The sequence below is a fragment of the Equus asinus genome, chromosome 8 (genome assembly GCF_041296235.1).
Source record: "Equus asinus isolate D_3611 breed Donkey chromosome 8, EquAss-T2T_v2, whole genome shotgun sequence".
In the NCBI taxonomy this organism is placed as follows: Eukaryota; Metazoa; Chordata; class Mammalia; order Perissodactyla; family Equidae; genus Equus; species Equus asinus.
The window spans coordinates 27,270,235-27,297,881 of NC_091797.1; the positions used below are offsets into that span (position 1 = coordinate 27,270,235).

The 27,647-nt window shown below is 42.5% G+C and overlaps 2 protein-coding genes across 8 annotated transcripts in view; both read right to left on the reverse strand.

The window, feature by feature from the left end:
• Nucleotides 1–7,714, reverse strand: part of RNF8 (ring finger protein 8) — a 36,635-nt gene extending 28,921 nt beyond the window's left edge. The window contains exon 1 of one of the 4 annotated variants that reach the window (XM_044776592.2): nt 7,592–7,714. Coding sequence is in view for 3 of the 4 variants with exons in the window: in XM_044776590.2 (XP_044632525.1) it covers nt 7,393–7,503 (111 nt within the window). In the remaining variant the exon portion in view is untranslated. Of the gene's footprint in view, nt 1–7,392 lie in introns of all 4 variants that reach the window. The other 3 variants (XM_044776590.2, XM_044776591.2, XM_070514994.1) reach the window with 3 other exon arrangements.
• A 13,127-nt stretch (nt 7,715–20,841) lies between these two features.
• TBC1D22B (TBC1 domain family member 22B) overlaps nt 20,842–27,647 on the reverse strand; it is a 66,418-nt gene continuing 59,612 nt past the window's right edge. For 2 of the 4 annotated variants that reach the window (XM_014830951.3, XM_014830949.3), the window contains 2 exons: nt 22,988–23,042; nt 20,842–22,835 (listed from right to left, as the gene is read on the reverse strand). In XM_014830951.3, coding sequence (XP_014686437.1) covers nt 22,723–22,835; nt 22,988–23,042 — 168 coding nt within the window. In that variant the 3' untranslated portion in view covers nt 20,842–22,722. The remainder of the gene's footprint in view (nt 22,836–22,987; nt 23,043–27,647) is intronic. The other 2 variants (XM_070514996.1, XM_014830950.3) reach the window with 1 other exon arrangement.

Here is a 27,647-nt window from a genome sequence, read left to right on the forward strand (position 1 = left end):
TCCACTGGCCCTGGCTCCGCCCTGGGCACCATGAGAAAATCTCCAAGCCCCCTCCCACATGACAGCTATGAAGTGTCTACTGGCTATTCTGTTCTCTTGGCCCTATGTTGCCAGTTACCTCAACCTAACTCTCATGGCATAGGTTTGACTCTTTGACACTTTAATGGGTCTGTGAAGAGACTCCTGGCTTATTTTTATTCCTGGATGCCATATTAACAAAAATAAACTTAATTTCTGTTACACAGCGAAATCCAAGTATCACTTTCCCAGTTCTAGATATTATCACTGGAGCATATAAATTGCATTAGCTTTCAGAGCAGATCTGTCACACTGCCAATGTATACTCAGGCTTAGGAATGATTAAATTTCTTGGTCTAACCCTCCCCAAAGAATTGCTATGCGAAGTCATGTCTCTTCTGTCCTATACTTGACTAGTTGGTAAATCCAGATTTGAGTGCAGGAACTTACATTGATTCCTATTAAATTTCATCTTGTTAGTTCAACCTATCACACAAGCTTGTCAAACCTCTCTGAATTCTTAATCTGCCATCAGACATAGTCAATATCCCTTCTAGCCTTTGAATCACCCACCAAATTGATGTGATGCCCTCTGTACCTTCATTCAAGACACAGATAAAAGACTGAAACAGGACATAGCCAAAGGCAAAGCTCTCAGGAAAGCCTAGTAAACATTCTACCACACAATCTGGGTACACCTTCAACCAGTTGTGATTCAACCCAAGTCTGTGCATTGAGTCCATATTTTCCATCAGATCCACAAGGACTGTATGAGAGCCACTGCAAAAGGTTCCAAAGAAGCCTCAATTCATATCTATCATCCTTTCCTGATGGACCAGTCTAATTCATAATAACCCTGTCAAGGCCAGAAATGAAATTCTTCTGAGGTCCAGATCTTAGAAGTCCCTGCTTATTCTCTTGGTGCATGAGCCACCTCTTTGATGACCCATACCACAACCCTTACCTGGGAACATCAGGCCAAATGATATGTGGTTTTGCAAAAGCTGCCTTCTTTGCTCCTTTTGAAAATCTTTCAGAATCATGCCTGTCCTCCTCAGTCCCTGAAAGACCACCACGACTCTCCTTCGCCTGATCGATGCCTCCCACAAACTCTCATCTCAGTAACCGACACTACCATCCAACCACCTGCTTAGCCCAAAACCCAGGAGCCCTCTTCGATTCTTCTGTCCCTCATCTCACATTCAAATCAGTAAATTCTACTGGCTGTAATTCAGCATGTCCTAAATCTGTTCATTTCTATCTCCATGACCACTGCCTTAGTCCAAGCAACCTGGCTTCTTCCAGTTACACTGTTTTCACTCGTGCGCTAGCCCCCCTAAATTTTATTCTTCACATAGCAGCTGGAGTGGTGATGTAAAAACTTTAAATCAGATCATTTCCCTTCTTTCTTTAAAATTCTCCAATGATCCAAACTTCCTCCCACAGCCTATAAGGCCCTGAACGTCCTAACCCCCTTCACCTCTTAGTCTTATCTCATACCATGGTCAGAAGCACTCACCACTACCAGAAATATTCACTGTCACAGTCATTTCACCTTTTCCCTCTGCTTAGAACGCTGTTCTCTCAGACATTTGCATGGGCTCCTTCTCATCCTTCAAGTTTCAGCTCCTCAGAGGCGTACTCTGATTACCTGGTACAAAGCTGCTGCCTGCTCCCTCCTGAGCCCGCTGCCATTGTATTCCTTCATGTTATTAGCATGGATTTACCACAATCCAAAATTATCCTGTTGGCTTTACCTATTTATTTCTGTCTCCCCCTTATGAGAACACTTACTAGAATTTCATCAGCAGGGCCCTTATCTGTCTTGTGTAACACTGTATTTCTGTACCCAGCAGTACCCGGTGCTCAGTAAATATTTGTGAATAAATAGAAGAAAAAAGAAATTTTGCTTATGAGTCCTCCCAGATTCTAGGATGGGTATTTATTTAGGTCAGAAGTTGGAAACTCGGTTATTACCACTGAAAACTATGTAAAAGCAAGGACCTCTTACAATCTGACTGTTCCCCTTTAAAATGTTGTGGTGACCACATCCACCAAAACCCTGAGTCTGAAGTTTTTCGGTTCTTTGACAGTTTGCCAGAAATTCCATTAATTATAGAAGTTCCTCTGAATTAATACATATATCCTTTAAAAATGGAATATTTAAGGATTTAAATGTCATCCATATTCAGTAAGAATTTCCATTTAGGTGGCTTTATTTCTAATAAAGGAAGTATTTCATATTCCATTGTAATACTTGAGGGGAGACAGCTAGATTGCCATTGTTGAGTAGCCTAGGGAAAGAACTACAGAAAAAGGAGATGAGTGCCATTTTCTGAAATTGCCTCCTACAGACTCTAAACCCAGGAAAGGAAGGAAGGACTCTTTTTCATCCTTTCCTTCACTGTTTGGTCCTAGAATTTACCATCGTACACCATGGTTAAAGAGTCTACAATGAGCTTATCGGGATATTCCAGCATCATTCTTAACATAAAACTAAATTTCCCATGGGAACTGAGTGCCAATAAACTGCCAACTCGTATGTTGGGCTGTTTCTATTCACAACAGTTGTGTAAGCCTTTGAGCTTACTGATATTATGGGTCTACAAGATCATCTTGTCCTTACACACCTTCAATAGTGCTATCCCCTTCCTCCTGGCCACGACTTCTACTGTTTCCCAGATGACCGGCAAATGTTCTAGAATCATCCTTTCCCTTTTCCAACCCTCTTAGGGCAGAAAGTTTCATGAAAACCAAACACAAGAGAAGAAAAAGGGAAAAATGAAGATACTATGGCTTTTCCCAAACCTAGATACTTACAGGGCCAGGAAACTAGCTCATCTGAAATAAATCTTTAACTTGTTTTTCCAGCAAACTCTTTGGTTTGGTTTAAGTAGTTTAAAGACATACATTCAAGCAGACAATTTACTACAGTACTCCCTTCAGTGAAATGAGATGAACCTTCTTTTATTACTTTATCTGTGAAATTTTATTTGAGACTGTGAGGGCAACTGGGAAGGCAAGAAACTGACCTTTCTCTGCTGTTATAATTAAATGGTATCAGCACACCTCCTAAAATTGTGTGCTTACCAGCTTGTGAACCACAGTTTGAGGACCAGTACAGTAACTAAGACTTCATCTCCCGGCTTTGATTCAGGCCTCTCATCATACAATCCAACTACTCCTAAGACCCACCTTCACAGGCAGCCAGGCCTGGCAGGCCTCTCTTCCACACAGGGCTCCAAGGCAAGCCAGTCTTTCTACTATGTCTTCACCATTCACTCTAGCTTATACGGTCTCTCCCCTGAGACACGCCACCACACAAAATTATCCACTAGTTTAAAAGACGTCAAGGAACACTTTATAGTCCTCTTGCCCTTGCTGAAGGTGCTTTAATTCTTTCTGTCCCCCACCCCCACCAAGATTCCTTGCATTACTAACCTATTCAAAAGTAGTAAATTAATCCACAACAACTGAATCTGAAAGAGTTAACATTTGATCTCTACGTAGCTGACAGGGTTGTATGTCAACCTATACAAAATAAAGTACATGCATACCTTGTCTTATTGTGCTTCACAGATAACCATGTTTTTTACAAACTGAAGGTCTGTGGCAACTCTGCGTTGAGCAAGCCTACTGGCGCCATTTTTCCAACAGCATTTGCTCTCTTCATGTCACTGTCTCACATTTTGGTAACTCACAATATTTCAAACTTTCTCATTATATTTGTTATGATGATCTACAATCAGTGATTTTTGATGTTACTAATGTAATTGTTTGGAGGGCACCACGAACTGCACCCATATAAGATGGCAAACTTGATCAATAAATGTGTGTGTTCTGGGCCAGCCCCGTGGCTGAGTGGTTAAGTTCATGTGCTCCGCTTCGGTGGCCCAGGGTTTTGCCAATTCAGATCCTGGGCACGGACATGGTACCGCTCGCTTATCAAGCCATGCTGAGGTGGCATCCCACGTGCCACAACTAGAAGGACCCACAACTAAAAATACACAACTATGTACCAGGGGGCTTTGGGGAGAAAAAGGAAAAATAAAATCTTAAAAAATAAATAAATAAACAAATGTGTGTCTTCTGACTGCTCCCCCAAACAGCCGTTCCCTGTCTCTCTCCCTCTCCTTAGGCCTCCCTATTCCCCGAGACACAACAATATTGAAATGAGACCAATTAATAACCCCACAATGGCCTCTAAGTGCTCCAGTGAATGGAAGAATCCCATGTCTCTCATTATAAATCAAGAGCCAGAAATGATTAAGTGTAGTGAGGAAGACATATCAAAAGCCAGGACAGGCCGAAAGCTTGGCCTCTTGTGCCAAGCTGTGAATGCAAAGGAAAAGTTGTTCAAGGAAATAGAAAGTGCTACTGTAGTGAACACACAAATGTAAGAAGGCAAACAGCCTTACTGCTGATACACAGAAAGTTTTAGTAGTCTGGATAGAAAATCAAACCAGCCACAACATTCCCTTAAACTAAAGCCTAATCCAGAGTAAGGCGCTAAGTCTCTTCAATTCTCTCAAGGCTGAAGAGAGGTGAGGAAGCTGCAGAAGAAGAGTCTGAAGTTGGCAGAGGTTGGTTCGTGAGGTTTAAGGAAAGAAACCGTGTCCATAACATAAAAGTGCAAGGTAATGCAGCAAGTGCTGATGGAGAAGCTACAGCAAGTTATCCGGACAATATAGCTAAGATAATGAAGTGGGTGGCTACAGTAAGCAACAGATTTTCAGTGTAGACGAAACAGCCTTATATTGGAAGAAACTGCCATCTAGGTGCTAATCTTTAAAAAAATAAAAATAAATAAATAAAAGAAATTCTGTGAGTGAAACGGCATCATCACATGCTACAGAGAAATCATTCGTGAAAGAGTCAATGAATGTGGGAAACTTCACTGTTGTCTTATTTTCTTTTTTTAAAGATTTTATTTTCTTCCTTTTCCCCCCAAAGCCCCCCAGTACATAGTTGTATATTCTTCATTGTGGGTCCCTCTAGTTGTGGCATGTGGGATGCTGCCTCAGCGTGGTTTGATGAGCAGTGCCACGTCCGCACCCAGGATTCGAACCAACGAAACACTGGGCCGCCTGCAGCAGAGCGGACAAACTTAACCACTTGGCCACGGGGCCAGCCCCCACTGTTGTCTTATTTTAAGAAACTTCTCAAATGTATGGTGATGGATAAAAGTTAGACTCTTGGTAGTGAGCACAACATAGTGTATACAGAAACTGATACACAATAACATACACCTGAAATTATACAATGTTATAAAGCATTATGACCTCAATAAAATAATTTTAAAAGTTAAAGAGACTTGTCAGCTAAATGACCCTGAACCAGAAAACTAATTTTCTTCCTCTTTCTTATAAAGGACAGTACTGATACAATTGATATCTGAATAAGGTCTCTAGGTTAGATAGTATGATTATATCAATGCTATTTTTCAGACCTAATAATTGTGCTACTGTTATATATGAGAATGTCCTTCTTTTAGGAAACACCCAATCAAGTATTCAGGCATAAAAGAGCATCATATCTGCGTTTTACTCTCAAATAGTTAAGGAAAAAATAAATTTACATATATAATTTAATATATAGAGAGAAAGAGGATAAAGCAAATACGGTAAAATCTCACATCTGGGGAATCTAAAGAAAGAGCATTGGTAGGTCTTTGTATTTTTCATGCAATCATTCTGTAAGTCTGAAATCATTTCAAAATAAAAAGTTGTTAAAAGTGAAAAAGAAATCGCCACAGCCATTCCAACCTTCAGCAACCACCACCCTGATCCCTCATCAATATCGAAGCAAGACCCTCCGCCAGCAAAAAGATGACAACTCCCTGACAGCTCAGATGATGGTTAGCATTTTTTAGCAATAAAGTATTTTTTAATTAAGCTATGTACCTTTTTGTTTAGACATAATGCTATTTCACTAAAAGAATGAACACCCACTGTGGACTTTTGAGCAATGATACCTGGATAAAAGAGAGATTTGGGGGCAGAAGTGTTTTCCTAGTGTTCTTCAAATCACAGCACACAAGGAACCCTTGATAACCCCCTCACCTAGCAACATTTAATGCTGGACCTGAAACTCTCCTCTGACTTGAGGAACCACTGCTCTAGGACAGCACTAAGTAATCCACATCTTGGCACTTGATCATTCGGCCTACGTGGATGTTCTCAGATTGCTTCACTGTATAAAATCCTCTTTCCCCATTCAAGCGACAAACTCTTCGAGGGCAGAAGCCATTATTATTTGGCTCTCTTACAGTACGCCAAACAATCTCAGTACTCCATACATACCTGGGAGACTGAATTGAGACTGTATAGTTTATAGAACAAACCTAACTAAACACATAATGATCAAAAAACTTTTTTATCTTTCATACAAATTATTGCCAAAACCCAAATGGTTCTCAGTCACCACAAGCCTGTCCCTAACCCAGCTCTCCTTCTCAAGCTGACTGCACTCTTAATTCTGTGCCTCCTCTTCCATCACCCTCTCTAGAACCACCACCCCAGTCCTAGCGGCCCCCAACTGGAAACATGCTTCAGCTTTCCTCTTAAAAAAAATTTTTTTTTACGTATTTTGCACTTACGACCGCATTAGAAAACAATATAAGCAGCCTCCGGAGAGGAGAACTCATATTTCTGAATTCCTACCCCGGATCCATCACAGGGGGTGCCACTCGGCGGGAGCCAGTACCGAGACTCACAGAACAAATGTGGCCCACCCCAAAGCACCAATCTTCCTCGAGAGTTGCAAAAGATGAGATGTTTTTACATTAAAGTTCGAGTGTTTGGGACGTGACCCAAAACTCACAATCGTTTTCAAAATAAACTCGAGAAAGTTGACGCTCTCGGCAGTCCTTCCGGCTCCCCCGCCCCTCGGCCCCTGGGCCGGCCGTGACTCCCGCGGGAAGTTGGGGCAGCTCCGCCGTCCGCAGAGGACACCGCAGGCTCGGGGCGGCCCAAGCAGGGCTGTCCCGCTCCCCTCCCACCCAGCCGCCTCCTGCCCCTCGAAACCCCGGCTGCTCCTCACATCCTCGACGCCCACCTCTCGCTCTGCCCCTCTACCAGGCTCCTTCCTGCAACCCGGCCCCGGGCGCGCTCGCCCCGCAGGCCCAGGCCTCTCTCAAGGGGGCCATCTTTTCTCCCGCACGGCCCTTGCTTCCCCCCAAACGCCTCCCCCCTCAGACCCCCCCAACCGCTCGCACCAGGACCCTTCCTCCCTTCTCTCCCCGCAAGACCCACGCTCTCCTCTGTCCCCTCTTTCCCGCTCCCTCTCCGCTCTCCATTCACCCCTCCCGCCGACGCGCTGGCCCCTCCGGCCCCAACCCCCTTCCCTCGCCTCGGGGGGACCCCTCCCCCTCACCTCGTCTCCGTCCTCCAACAGCAGCCACTCAGCGTTCATCCCCACCCGCCGCAAACACCACCTCCGGCCACCCGCGCGGTCTCCCCTAACCAAGGAGCCGGGCTCCCCCATAGCCCACTCGCCAAGGGTCGCGGTCAACACAGAGCGAGACCACGACCCAGGTTCCCGCCGCCTCTCCGCTTCCTCGCGGGCGCCATACCTAAACAACAGACAGAAGCAATCGCTAAGCGCTCGCGATCGATGCGAACGCTCGCTGGGGCTCTGCGCCCGGCTCGCTCCAGGCCGGAACGCCGAGTCACTGCGCCTGCGCGAGAGGCTGGCTGCGGCGGGGTCGCAGGTGTAGGGGGATCTGGTCACAGGTGGGGCGTGGTCGCCCGAGCCTCTCTAACTCTTCGGTCACACCCTTCTCGCCTTCTCTAAAAACACCAGGCCAGTCCCAGCCGCTCCAACCTGGAACCTCTTCTCACCTTTCTCTTTTTGAAAAAACTTTGCTTTATGATGATTTCCATGGTATTTAAAACTATGACCAACTTTTGAACAACTTTAAACTTGTGATACTTTTTTTTTTAAAGACTGGCACCTGAGCTAAGAACTGTTGCCAATCTTTTTTTTTTTTTTGCTTTTTCTTCCCAAATCCCCCCAGTACATAGTTGCATATTTTAGTTGTGGGTCATTTTAGTTGTGGCATGTGGGATGCCACTGCCTCAGCATGGCTTAACCAGCGGTGCCCTGTCCGGGCTCAGGATCCCAACCGGCGAAACCCTGGGCCACCAAAGTGGAGCACGCAAACTTAACCACTGGCCACGGCCGGCCCCTAAACTTGTGATAATTTTTAAATCTGTTAGGCCTCCTAAATAGCATCTGTTTTGCATGACCTCCTTTTATTAACAATTTTTTTTAAATATACTAGGCAAAGACTGAGAAAGACAAACAGCAGATGATTTCACTCATATGTGGAATATAAACTTACACATGGACAAAAAAAACCGTTCAGTGGTTACCAGGAGAAGGGGGGTGGGGGGTGGGCACACGGGGTGAAGGGGAGCACTTATGTGGTGACAGGCAAGAAATAATGTACAACTGAAATCTCACATCGATGTAAACTATTATGAACTCAATAAAAAAAATAATATACTAGGCAAATCTATCGAGACAGAAAGCACAATTACCTAGGGCTAGGTGTGGGAGCTGGGTTTGAATGCAAATAGGTTTGAGAGAATTTAGGGAGGTGATAGAAACATTCTAAAACTGAATGTGGTGATGACTGCACAATTGTATACATTTACTAAAAAGTCATTGAAGCATACATACACTTCCGGTGGATGAATTTTATGATATGTAAATTATCCTCAATAAAGCTGTTAATTGAAAACAAAACATGGGGCCCACCCATGGGCATAGTGATTAAGTTTACACACTCTGTTTGGTTGGCCAGGGGTTCACAGACCCTGATCCCAAGCGTGGACCTAGCACCGCTCATCAAGCCACGTTCTGGTGGCCTCCCACATAAAGCAGAGGAAGATTAGCACAGAGGTGAGCTCAGCCACAATCTTGCTCAAGCAAAAAGAGGAATATTGGCAACAGATATTAGCTCAAGGCCAAACTTCCTCACCAAAAAAAACAAAAAACAAAACCCCCACAAAAACCTCAAACTCTTTCCTTTGGATTTGCCAGTACAGTGTGGTAGCTGCTCCGTGTAGTGAGTACCTCTGTGATAACTCAATGCCCCCTTTGTCTTTTTGGTTTTCCAATATCTGGTTAACAATTTTCTTAAATTCTGTCAGGAGAAAATATATATACTAAATGAATCATATGAAGTGCAATAGTAAATGGCTAATGTTCATTAAGAGCTAAGTGCCAAGCAGCCTACATACTTTATCTTATTTGCTCCTCACAAACAATATGATGATAGTGGTTATGATTATAATTCCTACATTAGGGATGATGAGAAAAGAGGTGTAGAGAGGGTTAGTAATCCTTCCAAAGTAACAAATGGTGGAGTAGGATGCCAATCGAGGCTGTTTACAACCTAATTTCTTTCTTTCTTGTTTTAAAGATTGGCACCTGAGCTAACAACTATTGCCAATCTTCTTTTTTTTTCTGCTTTTTTTAATCCCCAAATGCCCCCAGCACATAGTTGTATATTTTTTCAGTTGTGGGTCCTTCTAGTTGTGGCATGTGGGACGCCGCCTCAACGTGGCCTGACAAGCGGTGCCATGTCTGCGCCCAGGATCCGAACCAGCAAAACCCTGGGCCGCCAAAGCAGAGCACGCGAACTTAACCACTTGGCCACGGGGCCGGCCCCACAACCTAATTTCTTAACCATGGTTGCAACTCCAACCTGGAGCATTTTATCCGGGTGGCACTGTTAGATCAAGAATTTCAGCCTGTGATGTCACAGAGGGTCAGGAAAATTGGGGGGAGCCACATCTGCACACTCAAGCAGACACTTCCCTAAGCTTTGAATGCCTGTCTGTTGGTGCCTGCACCCCACCTTAGCATTCTATCCTGTCCCAGGAATAGCAAGGGCACCTGGAGGCCATCCTGACATGTAGTTGGCATGTCTCCTTAGGATATTCCTGGCTGTGACAGTTTCTCAGACTTTCCTTGTTTTTTGATGACCTTGAAAGTTTTGAGGAGTACTAGGCAGGTATTTTGTAGAATGTCCCTCAATTGGGATATGTCTGATGTTTTTCTCATGATTAGACTAGGGCTATAGATTTTGGGGGAGGAAGACCACAGAGGTAAAATGCCATTCTCATCCTGTCATATTAAGGGTACATGCTAGCAACATGAATTATCACTGTTGATGTTAATCTTGATCACCTGGCTGAGGGAGTGTACAGTTACTCTTTCTCTCCTTTTCCATACTGTACTCTTTGGAAGGAAGTCACTAGGCACGGCTCACACTTAAGGAACGGGGAGTTATGCTCCACTTGCTTAAGGGTAGGAAATCTACATAAGTTATTTGAAATTCTTCTGCACAGGATATTTGTCTCTTCTCCCCCATTTATTTATTGAATCATTTATATCAGTATGGACTCATGGGTACTTATTTTATACTTTGGGTTATAATCCAAAACCACTTTGTTACTCAAATTATTCCTACTTTGGCTACAATGTCCTTTTACATACTCCCATCCTTGTGTTTTATTGAGCACTTCCTTACCTTCTGGCACAAGATGCTCTAGGCCTAGAATCAGCCTTTTCTACAAGGAGCCCTGGTTCCTTCTATTAGAAAATGGTATTAGAAACCAACATCTGCGTACTAGGTGTGCTGATTGCCACTGGGATGTTGTTGCTTCTAGGCTCTCTCAGATGACAGAGCAAGTAAATATATGTGTGAATACTAACCCTCTATGTCCACATATTTATGAATATCTACGTATGTATGCGTATATTGTATGTATGTATATAGTAACACATGTATGCGTACATATACATTCTTATCTCAATCTGGAAGCTAAACACGTGCATACAGATGTCTTACAACTCTAATGCATTACCACCTGGCACCTGGATCATTCTAGTCACCACCCCCCTTGCTTATTTGTAACTTTCCATTCCAAAAATGAAAAACCTGGCTCCCACTATCTGCCTTCCATTTACTTAACCATCATTTCCAGTATACATGTGTAGTCGTTTCAAAATTGTTAACCCACACACCTGTGGGAAACAACTTTATCAACTGGAGTGCACTACTTACGTGCAGGTCTTTTGCCTTTAGTCTTACAGTTCCACTTGTTTCCAAATTACTTAGGTCAGCACCTTTTCCCCTCACCCCCTTCAGAAGGGTTGTTTCATACAGTTAGATTCTTTTCATCTCAGTCTGCATTCTATCTGGGATCCCCCGACCTCCTAAGTGATTTTTAAAAGTTTAATACATTAAGTTTCACTCTTTCTAATGTAAAGTTCTATGAGTTTTGGAAAATGCACAGTGTCACACATTATAGTATCATAGAGAATAATTTCATCGCCCTAAAAAAATCCCCCATGCCTCACCTATTCAGCCCTCCCCCATCCCTGCATCTTGCTTGCTTTGTTTAACAATATATCCTGGATATTATGCCATAGCAATATATATGTATATTCTTCTCTCCTCTTTACAGCTGTATATTACTCCCTTCTGCAGATGTACCATTTTTTATTCAACCAGTCCCTTATTGATAGACAATTTGGTTCTTTCCAGTCTTTTGAGATCACAAATAGCCCTACAATGAATTAGTAGGCACCACTTTTAAATATTTATTATATGCTTTTCATTTATTATTTTATTTAATCCTCACTACCATCCTGTAAGATATCCCCATTTACCCATGAGGAACCTGAGACTACTGGGTGGCCCAAGGTCTCCTTACCATGAGCTTCTTGAGGGTGTGTCTTGTTTTCCATTGTATTCCTGACATTTTAATTGAATGAATGAATGAATGAATGAATGAATGAAGCTCAACTAGTAAATGGCAGTGCAAGGAACTGAAGCCAGAGCTGTTGAGCCTGGATCTCTCTAGCTCCAAAGGCTGCACTCATTAGAGTCTAGCAGTAGTCTATAAGGTGGAATGGCCATACTCCAGGGAGTATACAAGATGACCCGTTTGCTTGTGGAACAAATATATCAGGATGTCTAATTAGGTTTTAATCCCATTCTTTTAAAAATGGCCACTTTTGTGAATATTTTATATGTACATAAAAGAACAACATAGAGGATATGTATAGACTTTACATGAATAAATAAACATGCATATATTGGGCTGTATGCTCAGACTTTGTTTTGTTGCTAAGAGTGCATGATCAAAACAGTTTGGAGGGGCTGGCCAGTAGCATAGTGGTTAAGTTTGCGTGCTCCTCTTTGGCGGCCCGGGGTTCACTGTTTCTGACTGGCGTGGACCTATGCACAGCTTATCAAGCCATGATGTGGCAGGCGTCCCACATATAAAATAGAGGAAGATGGGCACAGATGTTAGCTCAGGGCTAATCTCCTCAAAAAAAAAAAAAAAAGAAAGAAAACAAGATGTTTTCCCCTCTTTAAATTGGTGAATTTATAAAGCAGAAACCCCTTCAATCAATTTTAGACTCTTTTATTACCCATCTCCAAGCAAGATGAGTTTTTTAAAAATGTCTAAACCAAATAATTTCCTCTGTGAGCAAGGGTGGATCCACTTTGGGGGCACAGCTCTGCCAATTGATTTCAAGTGTGGTTCCCTTGTGTGGGGTTCAATTAGGGTGAGGAGGAACTTTTTCACTATGTTTTCAAAAGAGTGAGCAGAGAAGAAAGGGGTCTCGAGGTAGCATCTCAAGTGAAGTCCTGTGTTTCTCCCTAAGTACTCTCTAACCTTGAGATCACAAGCCAACTTTTCAACAGATTGCTGCATTTGTCATCTTTGGAGTGGGGTGGGCAGTGAGTACACAGATGGGTTCCCTAGACTTGGAGGAATTCAGGGTGACTGGGTGGAGGTAAAATTCCAGGTGGAGTGATTCAGCCTGTGTGTGGTGGGGGCGAGGAGGTGGGGCTGATGGCTCTGCATTCTCATTCATTCTACCTTTTCTCTCACTCCTTGTTCTACCACCATCTCTTCTCTACACCCCCCAAATGTAAGACTGTACGCTGAAGGAATCAGGAAGAGATGTCTTTCATTTTTGAAACAGCAATGTTTTAGCAAACCAGAAACAGGTGAAGAGGGAAAACGGGACCATCTGCTTTGGACAGCTTTTGCATTAAGTGCTATTTTAGGTAAATGTAGGGTTTCAAGTGTAGAGTTATAAGATATTTCTGAGTTTATTATATTTTGGAAGTACTTATAATGAGTCATCAAGTTTATTATATTTTGAAGGTTATCTGTAATCAGTAATTAAGGTGGTTGTTTTGGAGGTACTTGAAATTAGTACTGTAGGAAACCACCTCATTCCTTTTTGTTTGGGGCCCTGGCTGTTTCTTTAAGCATCCACATCCTTTAACTTACCAAGGACCAGTATCCATTCAAATATTTATTACCCATCTGATTTTATTAAGAACGGGGAGGAGAAAGGAGGAAAGAAGCAGACAGGCAAGAGGGAGGAAAAGAAGGCAGTGGGAATCAGGCATCAATAATTACCGCCTTGTTTTCCTTTCACTGCAGAGTTCGCTTCAGGCTGTTTATTTTGCAAGTAATACATGGTATCAAGCGCCTAATATAAAATTAGGCTTGGGGTGACTTACAATTGAATCATATCACTCTGAGTTGGCTATTTGGGGACCATAAAAATCACAAAGATCCCTAAACCGACTCACCTTTGTCCAGGGCTGCAGAAAGGGAGGAGAGCGGGAGTGTTTCTCACGTGGAGAACCCTGAGTTCTACCATCCAAGGTTACAATGCCATTCTCATCAACATTTTTTTGACTCACAAATTTATGGCACTATCAGCTCCGGTGTTTATTATTCAGGACTTGTTGAAATGTGCTTAAGTTTATTTCAGCTAGTAGCAGGCTTCACTCTCCCATTTCAGTCATAATGTTTAGAGTTGTGTTTTTCAAACTCAGGTTAACTCTCAGTAATGAATCTTTACTAGCATTTTGAAAAAACAGAATACCACAGAACAGGTCAGAGGCCATCACACATAGTGAGGGTAAGTATTCTTTGTGAAATGTTGCTCATATTTGTGTGTGTGTCTGTACTGGGCTCAACGTAAAATGTTTTTTTTTACTGTAGGCTGTGGTCAAAAACGTTTGGAGGATGTCTGGTGCTAGACAACACAGAGTAAGCCCACCGCAACCTCTCTCTGCCACTAATTACAACTGAAAATTCTGGACAAAATATAACTACTTAAGAGCTCGGAAAAGTAAACAAGCAGGCAAATTAGGGAAAGGAGTCAAAGCTTGAAGAAGCTATCTGTATGGGGTGAGTTTCTCAAAACTTTTTCCTCTTTTCTCTCACAGCTTTCACCTGAGAGTAGGCCCCAGTGGAGAGCTTCACAGTAGCAGAGGTAGCAAAAACTCTCAGAGAGCGGCCGGCCCAGTGGTGCAGCAGTTAAGTTCGCACGTTCTGCTTCTTGGCGGCCCAGGGTTCGCCGGTTCGGATCCCAGGTGCAGACATGGCACCGCTTGGCAAAAGCCATGCCATGGTAGGCGTCCCATGTATAAAGTAGAGAAAGATGGGCATGGATGTTAGCTCAGGGCCAGTCTTCCTCAGCAAAAAGAGGAGGACTGGCAGTAGGTAGCTCAGGGCTAATCTTCCTCACACACACACACAAAATCCCTCAGAGAAACCTAGAAGAAAACAACTCTTGTTTCTTCTACTCTACTCACGACACTTCCGACACCATTACGTGTGGGGTTTTTTTCACACCAACCAATTATCCACCTCTCCAGAGACCAACTGGGTGTCCTACAATTCAATTTTGACACTAACTATCTGGAGTTAGTGCAGACCCCACAGGTTAAGGGCTCAGTCCCACAAGATTGCCCCAACTTCAGATGCCAGTTGCAAGTCCCAGGTTGTCACCTGGACTTCTGACCAACTGGCTACAAATTAGGGGTTCCCATAACCGCTTCCTCAGGTTTGATAATTTGCTATAACAGCTCCAGAACTCAGGGAAACACTTAGGTTTACAGATGAAGAGTACATAGGATGAGGTCTGGAGGGGTCCTAAGTGCAGGAGCTTCTCCCTCTGTGGAGTTGGGGCGCATTGCTCTCTTGGGACTTGGACATGTTCACCAACCTGGAAGCTCTCTGGACCTCTTCAGTAAGGGTTTTTTATGGACGCTTCATCACACAGACATAATTATTAACTCAATCCCCAGCCCCGCACCCCTCCCCAGAGGATGCGGGGCAGGGCTGAAAGTTCCAAGCTTCTAATCACAGCTTGGTCTTTCTGGTGACCAGCCCCCATCCTGAAGCTACCCAGGAGCCCACCAAGAGTCACCTCATTAGAACAAAAGATCTCCTATCGCTCAGGAAATTCCACAGGATTTAGGAGTTCTGTGTCAGAAACCAGGGTCAAAGACCAAATGTTGGAACAAAAGATGCTCCTAACACCTCTATGACTCAGGAAATTCCAAAGGTTTTAGGAGCTGTGTCAGGAACTGGGGGCAGAGACCAAATATATATCTTATTATGTCACAAACCCCATCTCTCTGACAGAGGACTTGGGAAAAGGGTCCCTGCAAGCCAGAGGGTGTGGGGGGAATTACATTAAAAAATGTTTTTTCTCACCCGTTAGAATGACAAAAATATCTAAAACTAATAGCAACAAATGTTGGAGAGGTTGCGGAGAAAAAGGAACCCTCATCCACTGCTGGTGGGAATGCAAACTGGTGCAGCCACTATGGAAAACAGTATGGAGATTCCTCAAAAAACTAAAAATAGAACTACCATACGATCCAGCCATCCCACTACTGGGTATTTATCCAAAGAGCCTGAAGTCAGCAATCCCAAAAGTCCTGTGCACCCCAATGTTTATTGCAGCACTGTTTACAATAGCCAAGACGTGGAAGCAACCTAAGTGCCCATCAACAGACAAATGGATAAAGAAGATGTGGTGCATATATACAATGGAATACTACTCAGCTGCAAAACAGAACAAAATCATTCCATTTGCAATAACATGGATGGACCTTGAGAGAATTATGTTAAGTGAAATAAGCCAGCAAGAGAAAGATAATCTGTGTATGACTCCACTCATATGAGGAATTTAAAACTATGGACCAAGAACAGTTTAGTGGATACCAGGGGAAAGGTGGGGTGGGGGGTGGGCACAAAGGGTGAAGTGGTGCAACTACAACATGACTGACAAACATTAATGTACAATTGAAATTTCACAAGATTGTAACCTATCAATAACTCAATAAAAAAAAAAAATGTTTTTTCTCTTTCCCAGACCTGACCCAAGGGCAGGCCTCAATTGTGGAGCGGTGGTGGCAGCAGCATGGGCAGCTGAAATTTCAAGAGAAACACTGTCATTCTGGCTGTGAGCCAGAGAGTGTAGGGGGAATCCCAGAGAGAAGCCAGCTAGAGAAAGGGATCCCCTAATTCTGTGCGTGAACTGGCACAAGTTTTACTTGGTCAAAACAAACCCAAAACAGCAAAGCAAAGACTTTGCTTTGAAATGACACTGGAACAATGGCTCACAGAAGATGACACAGAACTTGCAGTTTGAACCTAACTAGATTGATTGCCTGCTAAAACCAAACAGAACAAAATCACTATTTTGTAGAGCAGGGGTCAGCAAACTTTTTTCCTTAAGGGCCAGACAGTAAATATTTTAGGCTTTGTGGGCCACATGGTCTATCACAACTACTCAACTCCGCTGTTGTAGTCCCAAAGCAGCCATGGACAATATGTAAATAAATAAGCATGGCTGTGTCCCAATAAAACTTTATTTATAAAAACAGGAAGGGGGTAGGTTTGGCCCATAGGCTATTGTTTGCTGACCCTGCTCTACAGGATTTTAATAAGACCCAGAGTCTCATACATAATATTCAAAATGCCCAGGATACAATCCAAAATTATTTAACATACAAAGACTTAGGAAAATGTGATAAATTTCTATGAGAAAAGATGATCAAAAGATGCCAACCCCAAGATGACCCAGATGTTGGACTTGTCAGACAAAGACTTAAAACAGATATAACTATGCTCCATAAAGTAAAAGTAAATACACTCGAAATAAAGGGCAAGATAGAAGTTCTCAGCAGAGAAAGAGAAACTATAAAAAGAACCAAATGGAAATGTTAGAACCCAAAACCACAATATCTGAAACAAAAATTCACTTTACAGGCTCAATAGTAGAATGAAGATGACAGAAAGGGAGTCAACGAACTTGAAGATAGTTGAAGAGAAAGTATCTAATCTGAAGAACAGAAAGAAAAAAAAGGATGAAAAAATAATGAACAGAGTCTTAGGGTGGGTCCAACATTCATATCAATGGAGTCCCAGGTGAGGAGTAAAAGATGAGTGCAGAAAAAATATATATTTGAAGAATAATGGCTGAAAGCTTCTTAAATTGGTGAAAGACATAAAATTATAGATTCAAGAAATTCAGTGGACCCCAAACAGGATAAATGCAGAAAACAAACAAAAATACTCCAAAAAACAAAACAACCCACACTCAAACACATAATCAAACATCTGAAGCCCAAAGAAAAAGAAAACAATCTTAAAAGCAGTCTGAAAAACAATATGGGAGTTCCTCAGAATATTAAAAATAGAATTACCATAGAATCTAGCAATTCCACTTCTGCATATACCCGAAAGAACTGAAAGCAGGGTCTCAAATAGACATTTTTATATACACCCCTGTTCATAGCAGCATTATTCACAGTAGCCAAAAAATGGAAGTAAGCCAACTGACCATTGACAGATGAATGGAAAAACAAAATATGGTGTATATATATGATGGAATATTATTCAGCCTTAAAAAAGGAAGGAAATTCTGATATATGCTACAACATGGATGAACCTTGAGGACATTATGCTAAGTCAAATAAGCCAGCCACAAAAGACAAATACTGTATTGTTCCACTTACATGAGGTACCTAGAGCAGTCAAATTCATAGAGACAGAGAGCAGAATGGTGGCTGTCAGGGGCTGAGATGAGGGGGAAATTGGGAGCTGTCCTTTCATGGGTACAGAGTTTCCATTTTGCAAGATGAACACAGTTCTGGAGGTGGACAGTGGTGATGGTTACACAACAATGTGAATGTACTTAACACTACTGAACTGTACACTTAAAAATGATTACGATGGCAAATTTTATGTTATGTACATTTTGCCACAATTTTTTTAAAAAAGCAGTCTGAGAAAAATGATGAATTAAATATAGAACAATGATTTCAACGACTGTGGGTTTCTAATCAGAAACTGAGGGAGCAAGAAGACAGTGGAAGAACATCTTTAAAGTGATGAAAGAAAATAACTATATTCAGAGAAAATATATACAGGAATGAAGGCAAAATAAAGACAACTCTCAGATGAAGGAAAACTGAGAGACTCGTTAGCACACCTGCTCTAAGAGAAATGCTCAGGGAAGTTCTTCAGGCGGAATGGAATTAATATCAGAGGGAAACTTGGAACATAAGGAATGAAGGGGGAACATAAATGGTAAGTTCTTTAAAATATGTATAATGAGAGCAAAAATTATAACAGTATCTGGTGAGGTTTTCAAAGTATGTGGACATAATGCATATAACAACTACAATGTAGAAAGGGGAGGTAAAAGGATCTGTATGGTTGTGAGGCTTTTACATTTTACTTAAAGTGATAAAATATTAACTGTAAGTAGACTATAAACTGGTATATATTGCAATCCTTAGAGCAACCTCTTAAAAAAACACAAAGATATATAGCCAAAAGTCAATAGATATATTAAAAGGGAATACTGAAAAATATTCAAATAATCCAAAAGGTGGTAGGAAATGGGGAACAAAAAACAAAGGGAACAGAAAACAAATAATATGGTAAACGTAAATCCAACCATATTAATATTCATTGTAAATGCCCTAAGGCACCAATTAAAAACAAGAGATTGTCACACTGGATTGGAGAACAAGACCCATGTCTTTAGGAAACCCACATTAAATATGAAGATATAGGTTAAAAAGATTGGAGACCAGTGGTTGGAAGAGAAGGTCTGGGTTTTCGTCTCTCAGATAGCTGGGTGGGTGGGACAGGTATGATGGGGTCACTACTGAGACAAGCTTGGTGTCCCTACAGCAAAAGTACTGAGTCCCCAGGATCTAGTTCACAGACTCCCCACCACAGCTATCAGTTCAAGCAGGGACTGTCACACTCATCACCCAGAAGCCACAGCTCACAAGCCACCTCCTGAACCAAACTGAATAGAGGTTTGCCCTGCTTCCAAGAATTCTAATTCAGCCTTTGCCAAAATAAGGGCATGCTTTGATTTGCTCTAGCTGTGGGTGTGCTGCAACTATCCTGGCAAATTGGCTCAGGCTCAGAAGATTCTGGTCTTGTGACAACGTGCTTTATGTTCTCTGGTTCTTTGTGAATTTCATTTTTTTCATCATGAGTCTAAAATCCTCTTCTTGATGTCCAGGGCAGTTTCCAATACTGTCTCCAACCAGGAATTGAGTGTTGAAGCCCCAGGGAGAGGTATGAAGGGCTCAGTTACTGGGGCTTAGTTTCTGACTCCAATCCTTAAAGCTTTACAGAGACGTTCGACACGCAAAGTCCAATCCAAGACAAACCAAATGCTGTCACCAAGAGGGTCTTGCCTCTAGAAGCAAATGGGGTCACTATTTGAGGAATCTGTGCTACTATCCCTTCACCGATGAATAAAAACAGAAGTAGGGCCTATTTGAGTAGAACTGTAGAGATTTAGAATGCAGAAACATTGGATAAACTGCAGGTCAGAGTATGCCAGGATTAGTTTGAAAGGTTTCATCAATTTTCTAATCATGACCAGACATTTCAGAAAAAGCTTGATTTCCTACATAAATTAAAAACAGAAATTTTGAATGAAGATTAGCTCAGATTAGTTATTTTCTCTATTAGCCTCAGGAACAACTAATGGCCTCAGTCTGAATAATATCAAGTAGAAATACTGTCCATGTTCTAGGACAAAGGTTCAATTCCAAGGTTAATTGTGAATATATGCTTATGGGAAATTCTCATCTCTATTTTTCAACTTATTTTCATAAGTTCTTATTGTAGAGATTGCTACCTGAATCCGAGAAACAGAATCCTGATTTTGAGCCAGGCACATGGTTGCCGGGAATAGACTAACCCCTCAACCTCCCCTGCAACTAGGGGTGACCCACCATGGGACTAAGTGCTGGCCTGTGAGTGGTAAGAAGAGGTACTATGGGGCAGCTTTCTGGAACCTTCCTTAAAACACTGCTGGCACATTTTGTTCATCCTTTTCTTTCTTTGTCCTTCGTTCTTTTTCCTTTGTCCTTTCTTTAATCCACTCTCTCACTTGGATAATGGACATGGTAGCTGGAGTGCTAGTTGTCATCTTGACCATGAAGATCCAGAAAAGGAGTCCAGGTTTCTAAAGACTTTGTGAAACAGACTCATCACACCAGCCCTGGGTTGCCTACTTTTGAACTTTTATGTGAAGGAGAAGTCACTTCCCATGCTGTGCAAACCAGTTATTTTTGGTTTCTGTTACATGTAGCAGAATTTGATCCTAATATAACTCCTAATGACTGAAACCAAGAAACACTCAAATGAGTCCTGCGAAGAAGTTCTGGGCAGAGGAACCATTCCAATCTATCCTTTGTAGAAGGAAAATGCAGTCAACTGCCTTTCTTGAGACAGGTTCACCTTCACAGAGTAGGTGCTCTCTGAGTGTTTGCTGACATCCTCTGAGACTGCCTTTTGATCTTCTGTTGATCCCCTGCTTGCCCTACAGAAGGCCTGTCCCCTATACTTACTATTATCAGCAAGAAAAACCCAAGAAAAGGACACTTCTTATGTTCCAGGTGACACAGATCCATTGGAGAAAAATCAGCAGTGGAGGAGGAAATACACTATTTATTTACAATTCTTTCACTTTATCCACAATTTCCCATTCAAACATAAAAACTAAAAAAATAAAACCACCACTTGGGAACACAAGTGTCTTTCTTTAATTAGTCCAGTTGAGGGAGGTCACAAGCCCTCTCACTCTGCGAAGGAGACTATCGAGGCACACTGAAGGGGGAAAAGAAAAAGGTTAGGAAGAATGCCTGAGAAACAGCTCCAGATGAGAAATGTAACATGCCATGGTGGGGCTTCACTGGCAGAGACACAAGGGTGTCACCCATGGGGACAATGCTCGACTTCCCAAGAGGATGACAACTGCTTGCCACCATGCCTCCCACTTAATTACCAAACACCAAAAATTGAACATGGGTCACACATCTCATGAGCTGTGTGGGGTGTGATGGTGACATCGGGGGACATCGAATGTCTCTCTCTGAGAAGAGCCCCAAACCCCAGGGACACACAGGAAACCTCTTTCCTTGGCACGGACAAGTCAGTCACAGCTTCTGTCTTGAATACAATGCTGACTTAAATACGTAAAAAACAAAAGCCCTCCCCAGATTCTGGGGGAAAGGCAGGGGCTAAAAACATGCAGAAGGGCTTCTGCCTCTGTAGTCCTCTCTCTGGGAGGTGGTGGGAATGAAGGGTGGGGAGCTCTGTCTGCTGAAGAGGGGAAGGAGCAGGGCAGACGCTCCAGAAAGGCCCGGGGAGGGGTGGGAAGAGAGGGGAGGAGAGAAAAACTCTGAGACGCTGATGCTTGGGATGGCTGCCAGCGGTTTTCAAGGCAGCTCCATCTGCTCAGCTATGCTCACCCTAGCAGACGCCCATTCACTTCCCTCACAGGAGGGCACTCAGAACCCAGCCTGGAGGCGCTGAAGCCACCTGTCTGGCAACTTCATGTGTGCTAGTGACCGAGATTGCTTTCACATGTCAATGCACATTATAAATATAAAATCATATCTGCTACAAAGAGGACATATATTTGTACATCTTTACCCATATACATAATAACACAATTTACACATAATATCTTGGAGTGGGTCATCATGGAAAAAGGATGTGGAGAGGTAAAACGCCCCTTCTCACTCCCCTGCCCTGATCCTTCTCAAGGGACGCTCGTACACTTGGTCACTGGGGCCCTTGCCAGCTGGTTTTCATGGGGCTAGTCCGGACACAGAAATTCAGACATGTAACTAAATGCTGATGGGTGTGTAAACCCACCCACCCACACACACACACATTGGTGAGAAAAGGAAAAACAAAATTCCTAGCCCTTGGGTATAGGCCTCTTCCCAGAGTTCTAAGCATCAATGCCTCCTCCACCTGAAAACAATGGTCTTAAAAAGCTGCCCCTCACTGGCTCAGACTAGGGCAGAAGGGAGACGGCCAGGAGCAGGGGAGAGGGCGGAGGGGCCAGGAGTCTTTTGAAAACATAAGGCGTTTTTGACCTGTGATCAAATAAAACTATGTCACAAAAAGCAACAGTATCAGCTGGGGCTGGGAGGCAAATGACAGCCAGTCTGTGTAGGGACAATGTGAGTTGAGACCCTGAGCCTTCCCCTTCTTTTGTCCAGTTTCTTTTAAAGGGGCAGACAACCCTGTACCTCCTTTTCTGTCCTCTCCCAGAGCTGGGCCCATCCACACGGCATGGAATACTGATAGTGGTCCAAGAGACCCATCCCGAGACATGGAGTGGTGGACAGGCACGCCAAGAAGTTAAGACCTGGGCGGCGGACGTGAGCTTTTTACAGCAGGAGTGGCTCCTGGCCGGGGTCCACGGCTCGCACAGTGGCCACAGTGATCAGATTGCCATCAGAGATGGGGGCAGTCTGGATCCCCGCGGGGAGGCAGCACCTATCGGCGGTAGTGATTAGGGGCATCGGCAAACATGTACTTGAGTCTGTACGCCTCGGCAAGGAGCAACCCAATCTCTTCGTTGCCCCAGTGTATCGTAGGTAGGTTTTGTAGCAGCATGAGGAGACCCTGGAATGCAAGAAATGACTTTTATCATCCTGGGACTATAGAGCAAGGGACCAGCAGGCCCTGGAATGGGCCCCTTTCTCCTGGGTCACCCGTCCCAAAGGGTCTGGCCTCCCTCCTCCCAAGCAGCACACAGCCCTCGGCCCCTAGTTCACCTTCAGGAAGCCTTGAAAAGCCTCTGCTGATTCTCCGATCCACTAACACCTGCCTCTTTAAAAATATTACAGAGAATGACAACAATAAATAAGGATATTTAAAAGAGAAAGATAATTACTCATCATCCAAATATACCTCGTTAATTTTGAAGTGTTCCTTTTCAAGTCTTTTTTCCACATGCCATATTTCTTTAAATATTTTTAATCATAATTATGATTTTATATGCTTTTTAATCTTTTTTACTATAATTTTCATGTTTTTCCATGCAGCCTTCAAGAATGATTATACTCATTATCAGTCTTCCATCATGTGGCTAAACCCTAATTTACTCAACCATTTCTCTTTTGTTAGATACTTAATTTGCTTCCTTTCCTTTCAAACCTTTATTGATAAGACGGCTGCGTATCCTTTTGCATTTGACACCTTCCTCCTAATCCCAATGTTCACCTGTAATCACTACATGTCTCCTCTGCCCTGTTGTCCAAAGACCACCCTCAACCTACCTGTCCAGCTAATTTCCCACTGTTCCCAACGTACACGCCTCATGCAGCCAGGTCCACTTCAGCCAGGTGTAATTGTGCCTCCATGGTTTAATTTATGTTATTCCTTTCTCTGGGAATACCTTCTCTTTTCTCCTCCACCTATCTAAATCCTAGTCAGTCCCCAAAGCCCAGGTCCCTCAAACGGCTCCATGGAGACAGCCTATCAAAGAGGATATTAGAATAAAAAGTGAATGTGAGATTTTAGGTTATCTCTGTAATTTATTTACCCTTGATGCTGCTTCTCCTTCTTGTTCTTTCTCTCTCTTTCTTACCTGGATATTCTTCTCATTTTTCTGATTATAAAAACAATAGTAGCAAGACACAAAACCCAGAGCCATAAACAGACCGATATGTTTGATTATTTACAATTTTGAAACCTGAACACATCAAGAGGCACCAAAAACAAAGTTAAAATATAAGAAACTGACTATAAGAAAATATTTTAACACCTATAAAGACAAAAGGTTAATATCCATAATCAAAAAGGAGTGCCTACAAATCAATAAGAAAAAAGGGAAAACAATCAAATAGAAAAACAAATGAGTGCTGTGACCAGGTAAAGTACAGAATGCCAATGGCCCACCCACATGCTACGATTACTTTTAAAAACCCTGCCTTTGGCTGATCTGAACACTCCAGCAATGTTTTGTAGTTTTCAGTGTAAAGGTCTTGCATATCTTTTATGAGATTTCTTCCTTTACTAATAGAAACTTAGTTGGGCACAAAGCTGCCTGTGGCAAATCACTGCTAAGTATGGCCAATATGATTAAGTTCTGGCCTGTTCTGGGATGGTGTCCCTTCTGGGTTCTGCTCTAGACTTCTCCTTCTCTCCTTCCTGGAAAATGGATATAAGTGGAGGAGTGGAAGCAGTCATTTTAGATCATAGGATTAAAGCCATGTGTTGAAGATGGCAAAGCAACAAGACAGAAGAAATCTGCGTCCCTGCCACTCTGGAGCCATAGCGTTAACCCTGGATTGCTTACACTTAGACTGTTGATTGAAAAGAAGTAAACAATTACCTTGTTTTAAGCCACCGTTATTCTAGGGTCTTGGTTACAGGAGATGGGTTTCTATCATCTTAACAATAGGCCATGTCTATCAAAATCAGAAATGCACATGGTCTTTGATCCAGAAACTCTATTTCTATGTCCCTGTCCTGAGGAAATACTCATACTCCCGTACAAAGGTCTTCACTGCATCAGTGCTTCAGATAGTGGGAAAAAGACGCTAGGAAACTGTCCGTCAGTGTGGGAATGGTTAGATAAAGCACGGTTTTCCATATCGTGAAATACAAGGCAGCACCTACAATGAGTGAAGTAGGACTACACGTGCCAAGGTGGAAAGACATCTAAGACATTTTTAGAGGGAAAAAAAGGAAGTTGCAGAAAAATACTTACGGTATGACCTCACTTAGGTAAATGAGAAAACACAACAATGCATTTGTATATGTATATGTATATACAAGTTTTAGAAGGCTGGGTGGTATACCATCAACAGTGGTTACCTCTGGGGATGGGAGAGTTTCACTTTTTTCTCATTATACTTTTATATCTTTCGAGCCCCTTGTTTTCAATTTTTACAATAAAGTCTTTGTACATTACTTGTGTGACAGAACATTTTTTTCCTGGTAATACAGATTCTGTGGAAGTTTTGTCTAGTAAAAAGTAAAAAAAGGCAGAAAATAAATTACCCATAACTTCACAATCAAGAGGAAGCCACTCTTAAACATCTGGGCATATTTCCTTCCAGTCCTTTTTCTGCACATTTTACACAGTTGAAATATTTCCTCCATATAATTTTGAATCTATTTAGCATTTATCATAAGCATTTCCTCTAATATTAAAAAGTCCTGTATACGTTTTCAATGGCCAAAGAATTTTCCATGATGCAGATGTACCATAATTTACTCTACATCTTCCTGTTTTGAGCACTTAATTATTTCTGATTTTTCACTACAATGAACAGCCTTGAGCATAAAGCCATATTTTAGATTATCTCCTTGGGCTAAATTACAAGCAATTAAATTACGGTGTCAAAGCACATGTACGTCTTAAAGGTACTTAATGCTCACCAAGAAAATATGTTCCAGAACAATGTTCATTTCCCTAGATCTCCACCAGGACTGAATACTCTCATTAAACAAACAGACTTGGTTAATTGTGACCCCTTTCTCAGAGATCTCCAAGCCTGAGAACAGAACTCAAAGCCTTCAATCGAAATGGTGCTGAACCCACAGGAAGAATGTAATGAGAAAGCAGTCAGGCTATGTGCTTCTCCCTATGTCCACACTCTCCCAACCACGGTTGCTGGCATCCACCTTCTCTCTTTCCCATACCCTCCAGGTAAACACCCCCTCCCATCACATCCTTGTTACTGAATTCACTCAACCAGACCAGTTACTCAACCAATTGTGAAGACTCAACCCACCCAGATGCTAATGTTGCTTTTATCTTTTTTCTTTTTCTCCCCAAAGCCCCAGTACATAGTTGTATATCATAGTTATAAATCATTCTAATTCATCTATGTGGGATGCCGCCACAGCCTGGCTTGATGAGTGGTCTGTAGGTCTGCGCCCAGGATCTGAACCTGAGAACCCCAGCGTGCGATCTTAACCACTTGGCCATGGGGCGGGCCCTTAATGTTGCTTTTAAAAATCTTGCCTTCAGCTGATCTGAACCTCTCTGGAGTGCTTGTTTCTCACAATAACAATTCTCTCTGGGTTCTGTCGTGGCCTCAGTTCTGTCCTTTATGTCTGCCTCATGTCTGCTTTTTTTTTTTTTTAAAGAATCATCATTTCTATCTCAACTTATTTTTATAAATGTTGCCCTCAGAATATAATACCTTCCCCCATGAACTCCCTAACCTCTGGCCCCTTTGCCTCTTCTCTCTTGCTTCCTATTCCTTCCCCCAAGTGCCCCCACCCCCACAAACTGGAAAAGGCATCCCTCTTTCCGCCAGCATCCTCCTCTGGGAGTCAACTTTATTCTAACTCTGGCAGACTCTCTGTTACAGAGGTCTTAACCTCTTCTGTACCTCAGACTCTCCAGCTGTCTGGTGAAGCCTATGGATTACTTCTCAGAATAAAGGTTTAAATACGTAAAATAAAATACATAGTACCACAAAGGAAACCAGTTAAATTGAAATACAGTTATCAAAATATTTTAACAACTTGTGATATTGCAAAATTTGTACTTTATTAATATATTCTATAACAAGATCTAAAGGCAGATTAAAAAACTACAGTAATTTCAAAGTAGTGATACACATAAACAATGTTTTGAGGTATCTTCAACAACTTAATATGATATGAAAATACTTGCCATTAGTGACAAAGACAGGTACTGCTAATATTACTGTGCTTTGTGGCCTATGTTCACTAAGATAGAAAATGCTAACTTTGAGTTAGGGGTCATTGAAAATAAAACTGTAACTACTTTTCCAGTCACATTCAGGGATCCCCTCACCTCTAAATGTGGACCCTGGCTAAAGCCGCTTGCTCTGATAGCTGGCCCTTCTCTCCATCCATACCACAGCCCACAAGAACTCTTAGACTTTCCTTTGGAGTCTAGTTTAACACCCGTGTCCACAGTAACACTAATATTACTTTTAACTTAATTCATTCATTGGAAAACTTTCTTTTTTTGTACAAATTGCTTTGGTTAGGATAGAATTTCATTCCCACTTTCAGTGACCTTGCTGGGTGGGGTCACATTGCTCTCCTACTTCTTGAGGAAATACCTCATTGACCCGCCTTCCAGGGAAGGGGAGCTGAAGGAAGGACACTTGCTCAGCCTCATCCAGAACACAAGCAAGAAGATTCCAGCGGCCTGGAGCCTCAATGAGACCCTTAGGGCTTCTAGTGATCGTCTCACCTGTGATCACAATCAGTGGTTCCAACTAGGCTGCGAGAGCTGAAGTGATGGCAGGAGCTCTTGAAAATACATGGGCCCAAGCCTCATTCCTGGAATTTTGGATTCTCAAGACCTGGGATGGCACCTGGCAATCCACACCTTTCACAAACTTCTCCACTGATTCCAATAGGCAACCAGGTTTGGGGTTGCCACTAGAGAGATTAAAAAGCACACTTGGGATGCAGGCCTATTAGTGAGATCCCAAG